Source organism: Camelus dromedarius, chromosome 19 (assembly GCF_036321535.1).
Source record: "Camelus dromedarius isolate mCamDro1 chromosome 19, mCamDro1.pat, whole genome shotgun sequence".
NCBI classification, from domain to species: Eukaryota; Metazoa; Chordata; class Mammalia; order Artiodactyla; family Camelidae; genus Camelus; species Camelus dromedarius.
Window position 1 is genome coordinate 37,355,080 of NC_087454.1, and position 12,602 is coordinate 37,367,681.

Consider the following 12,602-nt stretch of genomic DNA (forward strand, 5'->3'; position numbering starts at 1 on the left):
TTACAAGATTAAGATAATGCAACCAATAGTTTTCATGTACAGAAACTGTAAATAGAAGATATGATGGAAAAGAAACACCCACTTTTAATCACAAACAAAAAGAAAATACTAGAAATCATCTGAACCAAAAAAGAGGACGACAACCCATTATGAAGCCTCAATAATTCAAAGAGACCGTTTGGAGGGCCATAGGATAAAACTTACCAGAATGGAAGTATATAGACTTCTGCCAACAGAACTCTATTTCCCCCACTCCCTGTGACTTGCTTTGGCCAAAATAACATGTGAACAGAGGCAGAAGTACCAGCTGAGAGCCTAGACCTCAAGAGGCCTCGTGCACTTCCACCCTTGCTGCTTTTGGAACCCGAATCTACCCACATATGAGCCAATCCGGGTTGGCTTCATGGAAGAGGACAGACCATGTCGAGACAAACTTCATTGGTCGAAGCTGACCAACGATGCACGACTGAGGGCCGGCTGTGATAAGCCAAGACTGACTCAGGTCAGTACAACTGCCCAGCTGAGCACAGCCTGAACTGCCCACTCCCAGAGCTGTGAGTAAACAGTTCCTGCCTGAACTGCTGTTCGTTGTCACAAAGCAGGAGCTAGCTGATACCCCAAAGGGGCAGACATGACTACTGGATGAATATAATGAACCAAGTGGCGGGGTTCTGTGAAGCTGTCCAGTAAGGACAGACCTCCCTTTACGCACAAGAATAGAAAAACAGTCAATGAGATTGACTCAGATCTGCTAATTGTTAAAAGTCCCTGCAACAGAGGAATTAACTGCATGACCAAAGTGAGGATAATAGTGGAAGCTTCTCTGTAGAGTTGATTAAGGGATTTACCGAGCAGAAAGGCACGTGAAATGAAGTCAGAAAGTGCTGCCAGGCTGACACCTAGGAAAGGTTTAGGACAAGAGGTCAAGGTCAAGGGAAGCAAGAAACTCATTAAGAGCTCATGATGAGATGCAGAGACAGGCAGGTGTGTGGTCCAAGAGAGGTCTGTCAGAACTCAAGATCCGGGAGTTAGAGCAGTTAAAAGACATGATGAAATATGCACAGGTCAGATGAGTGGATAATTATAGAGCTGTACGTAGATATTTGTCCATTTCATCTAAGTTGTCACATTTCTTGGCATAAAGTTATACAGAATATTCCCTTTCCTTTTAATGTCTGTGCGTTCTACAGTTATAACCTCTCTTCCAAGTGTCATGCCAGTGGTGTGTGCTTTTCTTGATCGATCTAGCTTGATGTTCATAAACTTCGTTGGTCTTTTCCAAAAACAAACTTTGGCTTGGTTAATCTTCCCCATTGTACGTCTTTTCTTTATTTCATCAGTGTCTACTCTTATTTTTATTATTTCCTTCCTTCTACTAATTTTGCATTTACTTTTCCTTTCTTATCCTCTAGCTTCATGGAGTTGAAAATTTGTTAGATTTTAGGCCTTTCTTCTTTTCAATATAAGCATGTAAAGCAATACATTCTCCTCTGAGCATTGCTTTGGCTGCATCTCGTAATTCTGAGATGTTTTCACTTCCATTCAGTTCAAAATATTTTCTACTTTCTCTTATGGCTTCTTTTTTGATGAATTTTTTGGAGTATGTTATTTAATTTCCAAAAATTTGAGGTTTTCCTAATGCTATTATTGTTACTGATTCCTAGTTTGACTGTGTTATGATCAGAGAACATACTCTATATGATTTCAGTTCTTTAAAATGTATTGTGAACTGATTTACAGCCTAGAGTGTAGTCTGTCACTGTGAATAAGTCATGTGTGTATGCTGTTCTAGAAATATCAAATAGGTCAAGATAGTTGATAGGGTTATTAAGATCACTTAACATCTTTACTGATTTTCTGTATGGATGTTCTATCTATTGCTGAGAGAAAGACATTAAAATCATCAACTATGATTACAAAATTGTCCATATTTCACTTTAATTATGACAATGTTTACTCCATGCATTTTAAGGCTCTGTATTAGGTACATACACATTTATGATGACATCTTCCTGAACAGTTAGTCTTTTTACTATTATGGAAAACCCCTCTTTATCTCTGGTAACACTATCTGCCTTGACATCTATTTTACTTGAAATTAATATAGACACTTCAGTCTTCTGCTTATTGTTTACCATCCTTTATGTTTTTCCATCCCTTCTCTATCAATCTATGTCTTTAAGTGCATCTCTTGTAAATAGCATACTATTTACACACTCTGATAATCTCCGTCTCTTAATTGGAGTGTTTAGCCCATTAATGTTTAGTATAATCATCGATATGATTGGATTTAGGTCCACCATCTTACTATCATTTTCAGTCTATCCCCTCTGTTTTTCCCTCTTTTGTTCCTTTGTCCCTTTCTTTGGATCATTGGTGTATTTTTTAGAATTCAATATGGGTTCATCTATTGGCTTTGCATTGTTTTTGTTGATTTCTCTGAGGATTAAAATATGCATCCTTAACTTTTCATTCTACTTAGAGTTAATATACCACTTCATATAAAATGTGGAAACCTTGCAATCATATGGGAAGTCCGTTTACTCCCCTGTACTTTTCTACACTATAGTTGCCAAACCTTGGTCATACATTACAAAACCCACAACACATTATAATTTTTGCTTTAAGCAATTATATATGTTTTAAAGAAATTAAGAGGAATAAAATTGTATTTTATATTTACTTTGGTATTTAGCATTCTCATGCTCTTGATTCAAATTTATCACCACATTTCTTATAACTAGTCAAAGAAAGACAACCAAAGCACACACATTTAGCCTGCACCTGGCATGAATGCATAAAAATACACACTGAAATTGTCCCGGTCTTTTCTCTTAAGATCATGACAATTAATGCAATACCACTTGGCACCAATTTGATTGTGAACAAAACATAAAATCAGGCACATAATACTGGTGACAAAGTCAATTTGTTACAAGATAATTCAGAATATACTTATGTTAATTTTTCAGATTACATATTGAAATAAAAACATTAAATATTAAAACTTTTGTTCAAAGTTCTCACATTAAAGTATAAAAATCTTTCCAGTAATAAATTCAAATGTCGTGAAATATTTTCAGCTCATTTTAAAAAGTGCCTGAATCTGCGTGTTTTTGAAGTAAGCACAGGATGCTAACTAAGGCACAACTGTGAGTATGTCTGAAATAAAAAATGAAAAGCATCTGTCTCTTTCCCTTTAAAAGTAAAAGAGGGATACTGGAATATTTGAAAGTCAGAATCCATGAGAACTGAGAGTTAAACTGACTTTAGAAAACGTCAAGTATATTCACTTATTCCACAAACATGCAATGAGCATTATTCTGTACCAGACACTGAGCCAAAAACAAGGATTCAGATACTCATAGTCTTGAAGGAGGGACAAACAGAAAACCCAATTATTATGAGGAGGAGAGAGGTAAGAAAGTTTCCTGGAGACAACCTACGAACTGGGTTTGGAAGGAAGAGCAGGAGTCCGCCTTTTATGCCTGAATATTTTTTGCTTTAGTTAGGGTTGGGTGGGCAAAGAGAGAAAAGGAAGACGGAGAAGGGCTTTCTCGGTTGGAAATATCATGGACAACAACAATAATCCTAAAAGGTCTGTTTGGAGAATTACAAGAAGTGAAGACAAATGGTTAGACTAGAACCATCACCAAGGTGTCAGTACCAGGATCTCCCTGATGTCGTATTAAGAAGGTGGAACTTCATTACCGGGAAGGAAGAGGAAGTCCACTGGGGGATTTTAAGTGGATCTAAGGGAAAGCATTTAAGAATTTGAGGGGGTAAATATGGCTTCCCCAACCCTCTCTCCCTGCCCACCTCTATCACAGAAGCCCAGGAAAATAAAAGCTCATAGCCCAGGCTTCCCCTGCAGGGAGGGACGGCCTTGTAACAGTTCCGACCAGGGATGTGTAAGAAGAAATCTAACTGGAAAGGCTTCGGCCAAGATTTTGATTTCCTGATGAACACCCTTCCTTGGCTGGCTCTGCCCTTTCCCCCTCCTTCCTTCCTTGACTTTGGGCACGGCGTCTGGAACAGTGCCAACCATCCTGCAACCACGGGGGAAGGCCGGGATTATCCCAATTACCCCAGCACTGACACACAAAAGACTGCAGCATCTCTAGACTTCCTGCCGCCAGGGAACATTAATCCTGGTTATTAATAACCCATTTGGGGGAAAGGTATAGCTCAGTGGTAGAGTGCGTGCTCGGCATGCAGGAGGTCCTGAGTTTAATCCGTAACACCTCCACTTAAACAAACAAACAATCCAAATTGCCTCCCTCATCCCCCCCTTAAAAAAAAAAAGCTAAAAAAAAAATGATAACAACCCATCTTTTGTTGGGATCACTTAAATCTGAATGCCTCTCTGACTAATGGAAGTTTTAAGAATTAATTTTTATTTTAGAATGATCCTTATTAAACCAGCATGTATGGATTGGGGGTGGGGAGGCCGAGAGGTGTGCAGGTTGGAGGTGGGAGGCAGACGCGGAGAGGCTGGAACAAGTACGGGGTTTCTTTGGGGGATAAGGGAAATGTATTAAATTCTGTGATGAGATGTAGAGAAGGAACTAGTGGTTGCCAGCGGAGAGAGGGAAGGGGAAGGGGCAATATTGGGGGAAGGGATTAAGAGGTACAAACTCTCAGGTATAAAATAAGCTACAAGAATGTATTGTACATATGGGAATATAGCCAATATTTTATAGTAACTGTAAGTGGAGCATAACCTTTAAAAACTGTGAATTACTATATTGCATACCTGTAACATGTAATACTGTACATCAACTATACTTCAATTAAAAAATATGATATTGTAAAATAAATACATAAATTTTTAAAAAATGGTAAAGATGGTAAAAAAAATGGGATCACAGAATTTGACATTTTAACAGATATCCACGATGATAAAAATGGAAGATTCAGTTTAAGTTCCAGATTAACTATGAATTAAGCAATTTTTGCTTTACTTGGTTAAAATCCTTCATTTCTTGGTATATCTTCATACATAGTGACAATCTGAAAATGATCTCCTTTTTTCCAATAAATACTTTAATAAAAATAAATAAATTCTGGGATGGCTGCACGACCTTGCAAACACACTAAAAATCACTGATTTGTGCACTGTAAATGGGGGAATGTATAGTGTGGGAATTCCACCTCAGTAAAGCCTTTTTAATAATTAGGCACAAGGGAATACGCTGGGACCATCAATATCTAAGTAGGAAGAGGGTCCAATGCAGGAAAAATGGGAGCTGTGGCCAGAAAACAAGGCGGGGGGTTGCTTCAAGAGGGGATTGGTGGCCAAGAAAGTCCAACACAAGCATAGGTCCATGAAGTTAAAGATGGAAAGGTCTGATGTAGCAATTTGGGACTCACTGCTAAGCCAAGGGTGAGTGGCAGCAGCAGCAGAAGCCAGATGATACTAAATTGAGGAATAAATGAGAAGCGAGGAATAGGAGGTAACAGATAAAGAACCTTTCTGGAAACTTTTCTTGCCAAGAGAAGAGTATGGGGAGATGTGTGTTGTTTTCAGAAGGACATGTGATGTTTACGTGTAAGGAAGAGGAGTCATGAGAGAAGGAACAACAGACGGCTAACGGAACAGCCCCCAAGAAACAGGAATGACAAGGAATTCATGGCATAAGCATAAAATATGAGTAGGGAGGACACAGCAGTTTTTCACTGGGCTGGGAGGGAAGTTGAGGACGCCATTTAGCTTGCAGAGGCAAGAAGTTTAAGGTGCTACTACTTGATGGCACTGATGTCCTCTGTGAGTTGGGGACAGAAGTCACCGGCTGTGGGCGGGGTGGGAGGCCTGATCATTTGAGGAGTACACAAACATTTAGAATAATTATTGTTGGCGAGGGATGCTCGAGGAAGAAGTTCAAGAGCAGGGACACATTTCAAACACTTTTAAAAAACCGTAATATATTTCGTAGCTGATAAAAAATGACCTTGTACATAATGAATTGCCTGCAAATGTATTATGCTCTGCATTGGGATTTATCATGACCACAAGGAACACACGAGCAGGTTGTCACAAATCCCTGGACATATGGTGCCTGCAGTCAAATATAACCCAGTGATGCTTGAGCACTGGACCTGAAACACACAGCACCCTGAAAGCATGCAACTTCCAGTTGACCAGTAAGCCCATAGCCAGTCACTGTCCCAGCCTCTGCAGCCAAGGCCACAAATTTTCACTCTTCCTGACAGAGAAAAAAGAGTGATCAGGCTGTTTGGCCGCAGTTGTTAGAAAAGAAATCAAAAGGCAGTTCTTTGCTTCTCTTGAGAAGGCTCACAGCAGGTGTCCTCCTAAGGCATTCAAACAAAATAATATGTCAAAGCCTCTGTCACCTGTCAAGTGGTACACGAAAGTTATTTCTATTACAGCTGGCACCTCCTTATATTTCCAGTTCGATATTCCTTCATGTGATCTCAAGAACCCTTTCTTCTAATCATATGGGTGTGTTCTGAGCGCTGAAAACAGGCGTGTATGTTCCTAAATTGATATCTATTCTCATGAGGTTCTGTTGGCCTGGAGGTTTGCTCTCAGCCCCTTTGTGTCTAGCCAGGTACTACTCAACCTGCATGCTACAGCATAAATATCACCTCCTCTTGGAAGGCTTCCCTGATCACACCAGCTAGGAGCAATCGCATCATCAGAATTATTCCAACCCTTTTGTACACGTGTTACTTGGCATTTATGCTAATTACATCTTTACCTTTACCTGCCTTAAGTTCCTAGAAGGCAGAAACCAAGTTTTCCAAGATGCCTTTTGAGCATGAAACCTGGCCTGCTACTCGAAGGGGCTTCAGAGATCATCTTCACGTTACCAGTGAGAACAGCCAGTCTGAGTCTCAGAGGCTGGGCCAAGGTCGCGCACTGAGGTAGTGGCGGAGCTGGAACCCCAAGCCAGGATTTTGAACTCTTATTCCTGTATTCATTTCATTAAGCCAGTACTTGCTATTAGCCTGGTTCTATTTTGTAATAGAAATCTTATAAAGAGTCCTTCTTAAGTCCTAAGGTTAGACAAAGATTCAGACTTCTCTGAAAAAGCTTTTGTTTCAACTTTCATCTAGATTGGACTGAAAAGGCTTAGATGCATGGAAAAAAAAGAAAGTGAGTTTTTCCCTTTCTTCCTTTTCTTTTCTTTTGCTTTCAGCATTCTGTTTTGTCGCCATGTAGCTGGAGTCAGGGTAAATGATATGGCGGTGGTGACTCTGGTGAACAGGGTGAATTTGTCTTTTTCACAAACGTACTGGCTGTACTTGCACAGCACGGCCTCGGAGGCACCCATCACATCTTTGATTCATAGTTGTAAACCGCATAGCAGTTCAGTTACCGGAACAGAAGAAACCAGCAACTATAAAATTTCAGCCCTGACACTGGGAGTGACCTAGAAGCAATTGCCAAGGGCAGGGGCTAGTCCTCAGACCTTCTGTTACACCTACTCTCTGATATCACACCTCGCAAAGAATGAAAAACATAAATGTTTATTTTTAAAATAACTGAGGGAAGGGGGAGGGTACGGCTAAACGGTAGAGTGTGTGCTTGGCATGCACAAGGTCCTGGGTTCAATCCCCACTACCTCCATTAAAAAATAATAATAAAAATAAGTAAATAAACCTAATTACCCCCCCCCAAAAAAAAGAACACAAAAAAAAATTTTTTTAAATAAAAAAGCTAAAATAACTGAGGGGAACAAAATGAACACTATATCATGTGTAGAGTTCCACTTAAGACTGATTTAGTTAGTATAAACTAATTTGGACTTACAATGTAACTAACTCTAGACAAAGAATTTATTTACAAAGATAACCTAATTGTAAAAGACAGCAAAATAATAAACAATTATTTTCTCTAATCCACTAAATTGGATAATCCTTAATGAAAGATGCAATTTCTGTGAGAAGCTGTAAACTGTGGTTACTTTGCTGAGCATCCCTGGTTTGGTGCAGGGACTCTGGGAGTGTAGTGAGGCTGGGGCGGGGCAGGGCAGCATGGGGGTCTGTGTGGACCACCCTTTCACCCAGGATAACGTGGGTAACACTAGAAAAACCTAAAGGACTTGCCTATTGTTTTGTAAGGAATGTCTGCTAAAAATTCATTCAACTTCGCTTCTCTCCTTCATGGAGAATTTTGGGCATATGAGTCTCTGGGCTGTGAGTGACACAGTTAACCACCACCAGGCAAACAAACGTAGGCAGGGAGCTCCTGTCTCACCAAGTCCTTATCTGGCTATGTGACTCTCTGGGAACTGCTTAACTTAACTCCTTTGATCCCTTTACCTGAAACAGGAAGTGAAGATATTCACTCAATCCTCATGGAAACAAAACACACTCCTCCCTCCCCTCCTGTCCAACAAGGCTTCCCTTATCCCACTGGGCTGGTGAACAGGGATCAAGTACCACTGGTCCCTCCGGGCGTCCTCCAAGGGCAGTCTGTGTAATTGTCTTCAGCCTCCCGTGGCACTCCCGAGGCTCTGTCTTGTAATCTAATGGTACCTCAATTACCCATATCGCTTTCTGAAATTTCCTTAAAACCAGGACTGCCACTGCCTGATTTCACCCCAGAAATCTAGGGTAACAGTTAAGCCTTGTGTAAAGTCACAGCACCAACATTATAAAAGGAAAAGTACATTTCTTAGAGACCCACAGACGTGGTTTCTAGACTGTGTCCCACATCAATGTGAAATCACTTCTCTTCATCAGCTGTGTACAAGGGTGTGTGTGTGTGTGTGTGTGTGGCACAAGTACTTTATATTCATACACAAAGCACCTACTTCTCCCTATCTGACAGGACATTTTCTCTGTCTGTGGATTGGGGTTAAACTGTTGAGCCTTTGCTGGGTGGATTAATTAATAATTTCACATTCTCATGTGCTATTACTAAAATGTAGAGAACTATTAAGTCCATCAAGATGAGTTTGCCAGTATGTGAAAATTAAAAGGGCTGTTGGTGGTTACGCCGCCCAAACATCACATAAATATTGCTATCATTTATTTCTAGCTCCAGGAAGAAGAAACTGAGTTGAAGAAAGGTGTTTATGAAACACTTAGTGAGGAGTAAAAAGCTAGAACCCCTCAGATGAGAGATGTGGCTTTTTTTTCCCTGCTGCAGAACTTCCCCAAAGCACACGGGGTCCTGATGCCACGGATCCGCTCCCCCCCCCCCACCCCCTGCCAGGGAAGTATCTCTTTCACTACCTGGGAAGAAACATTCTGAAATTTCCTGTCCAACTGGACTCCCCCCAGACGTCTGGATAGCAGAAGCAATACATTCCACCAAAAAAAAAAAAAAAAAAAAAAAGAACCCAGCCAAGTGCTAACTGAACTTCTTCATGTGTTCCAGGGCTTTCCCCAAGCTCCTTCACATTTCAAAATGAGTCAGCAGATCGCAAACCCATTCTCCTCACTTGACCACTAGAAAACTGCTGAAAGTGAATCATCTACTTACTGAGACTGGGATGGAGAATAGAATATTGAATGCGACTAGAAGTTGGGAGGAAAATCAAAACATTTTCTTTCATCCTTATTTTGCAGCAGCTACTGATAAAAAGCAACAAAAAGACTATCCATTATGCTGCACAAGTACTCATTTTCAATATGCTACAATCCAAAACATTCAGAGGTATTTCTCAAGGAGAAAATCCTGCAGGAAAGGGTATTTTGATAGAAACGAAGAAAAAAAAAATCCCTGTTTTCCCTAGGGGGAAATGTTTTATTTGCAGTGAACACAAAACAGTGATGATATAGGACATTCTCAGGATTTTCTCTTATGAAATAACATTCTTTGAGTAGCTTAACAAAGGAACTTGGGATAAAGGGGAACACGGGTGGCCTATCAACAAATTAAGCTAATGCTGCATTCAATTTTCTGAGAAAAAAGAATTCTAACCAAATCTATTTTGTTATAATTAATGATTTACATTTTTTAAGTTTTTAAAAATATTTTATACATAGTTTTTTTTTTTTAACTCTCTTTTTTAAAGGAGGGACTGGGGATTGAACTCAGGACCTCGTGCATGCTAAGCATGCACTCAACCACTGAGCTACAACCTCTCCCACCCAGTGATTTCTGTTTCTGATGCAAAGTCTAGGGCAATTTTTTTTAAAGTCTAGAAAGGTAAAATAAGAATTGGGATTCAGCAAATGTTGAGTTCTGAGCAATGTCCTGAGAATGTGCATTTTTCTTTTCTACCCAATACTGAGTTGTACTCGCCCTGGTATGGGAACTGGCATTCCTCGAGGAATTTATGACAAATATTATTACGAGCCCATGATTCAGCAGGCAGTGGGGATACAGCCCTAAACAAGAGAGATGTGGTCCATGCCCTCAAGGCGCTCACAGCAGAGTAGATGAGGTGCATACAAAGCACACACTGGATGTCAACCTGTCCCAGGAATCTGTGAAATGAGTTTCGACATTAAATAACCGCTCCCAGCCTTCCTAACCAAATGCCAGTTCATGACAAGTGCTCAACTCAGAGATAACTAAACAAGACGTAGTTCTATCTCAGTCCTCCGTCTGGACTTCAGCTGACATGCTTGATGGCTCATCTAAGAACCCATAACAGGATTTTTACTCTGGTTCTGTCATTTACGTGTACTGGACTGGTAACCTCTCAAAATCCTGAATTGTGATGTTCGCACCCAGACCATTGTTTATTTTTGTCACCTCTAAATGGGTTATTCTATTAAATGAATAGATATTCAAAAAGCATTGCTTCATAATAGACTTTATATTGTTTCCCGTAAATTTGATTTTTTTTGGGGGGGAGAGTAATTAGGTTTATTTGGGGTTTATTTTTTTTTTGGAGGTACTGGGGATTGAACCCAGGACTCTGTGCATGCTAAGCACGCGCTCTACCACTGACCTATACCCTCCCCTTTTCCCATAAATTTGAATTAATTAATCTAATAAAGACTTTAAAATTTTCAAAGAGACCTTCTATTTTACACATTTTTAATTCTATTTTACAATATGTAATTATAACTATCAAGTACTGAATACCTACTATAAACTGAGGGGTTTTTTTTTTAACATAACTACTTGTCAACCCTGCCCTCCCCTACAGTCCTACTCGGTACTACTGGTCCCATTTTCCAGATGAGAAACTGAGGTGCTGAGGAGTTTAGTTTCCCAGCACCACACAGCTAGTTAGTGTAAAGCCAGGATGGAACCTCGGATTGTCTGACTGGTTACGTTACTATCTTCAGGGCCCTACGCTGAGAACAGAGTTCTCATCCCCTGGGCCACATACAGAATTACTCGTTGTGCAGCATTATAATGCTGTTATAATAATGCAGGGAGAGCTTTCAAGCAACCAGGGTCCAAAAATACATCTCGGGTGCAGTAACACATCGGATTCACTAGTGAAATGAAATGTGAAATAACTTCTCAGGTAAATGGCGAGTAAATGGAGGGTGTCTCATCTATGAAGTCTTTGCTAAGATGAGTAAACCGCACCAGCCTGGCTACCAGTAACCTCCTGGCTGTGTGAATCTCTCCTGAAAAGAGAGAAAGTCATCTCCCATCAAGTGGGGGCTGTCTTGGAAACTCAGAAACGCTGGGTCAGGGAGAGCTTGTGTTTCTTGTTTTGTTCTATTCTCCAACCCAAACAGCCCTACAGCAGTTCCGCCCAATCGCGGCAGCCAGGTCACCTGTTCATGGAGGGATGGTCTGCGTTTGGAGAGTAAAGCCAGAAAAGATCACCACCACCGCCACTTTGCAAAAATCATCAGCTGTCCCCAGTAAAACATGGAGGGCTTTCTGGGTGAACAGAAGCCTAAAGTGAAATAAATGCATACGGATCAAATTGCTCTGCACTCTCTAAAAGCTCCTGAGCCTCGTTGGATACGCAACCACAGCCAGCTGACGGCACCCAGAAAGCTTCTATCGGTGCCTTACAGAGGCCAAAGGACCCTGAGATCCACCCCCGAGGCTAATTTCCTAAGACCTGGCCACTTTCAGGGGCTGTCTTTCCCACCTTCTGGTACTGCACAAGAAACCTGCTAAAACCGTTCGCTGGGCACTCATGTTGGGGAGTCGCTTAGAAAGAAACGCGGCCCTTTCGGCTTGAGGGCATCGCCATTCAACGCCCTACTGGTTTCCTAACACGCATACGATTAATATTGTTACTCAGGAAAGAGAACTTCCTCTGACCTTGAGCGTGCGCGCTAAGTAAATTACCTCAGAACGATAGTGGTGAGATCTCAGAACAGCATCTGGGGAGAAAAAAGAAGAACGAGACTTCATTTAACTCCTTGTTCATCACCTGCCGAGTCACCGATGACTCACCTAGGGGACAAGGGTCAGGAAGGGGCGTTCTAGACGCCTCGAAGGCAGTGGGGACACCCTGCCGGGCGGGGTGGTTACTAGGCCAGCGGTCTCTAGGTGATTCTTCCGCGAGAAGTTTCAGGGAAAGTTCTAGGGGAGTTGGGGAGCGCCGGATCTCTATGCTTCACTTTCGGACCCCACGCTCCAGCCCTGGGTGGGTGGAGGGAGACTGCCGCAGCCCGGACTCCGTTCCGATCCCCAGCAGGGATTAAGCAAACTGACTCTAAGCATCTGCGTCCGTTTCTCCTCACCCGGCGCCCTA

General features: G+C 41.3%; 1 protein-coding gene across 4 annotated transcripts in view; it reads right to left on the bottom strand.

Annotated features, from left to right (window-relative positions):
* DST (dystonin) overlaps positions 1-12,602 on the bottom strand; it is a gene marked incomplete in the record, with an annotated part of 422,913 nt that overhangs the window by 409,895 nt on the left and 416 nt on the right. For 3 of the 4 annotated variants that reach the window (XM_064476599.1, XM_064476602.1, XM_064476600.1), the window contains 1 exon segment: positions 12,194-12,228. In XM_064476599.1, the coding sequence (XP_064332669.1) occupies positions 12,194-12,228 (35 nt within the window). 4 annotated transcript variants of the gene reach the window in all.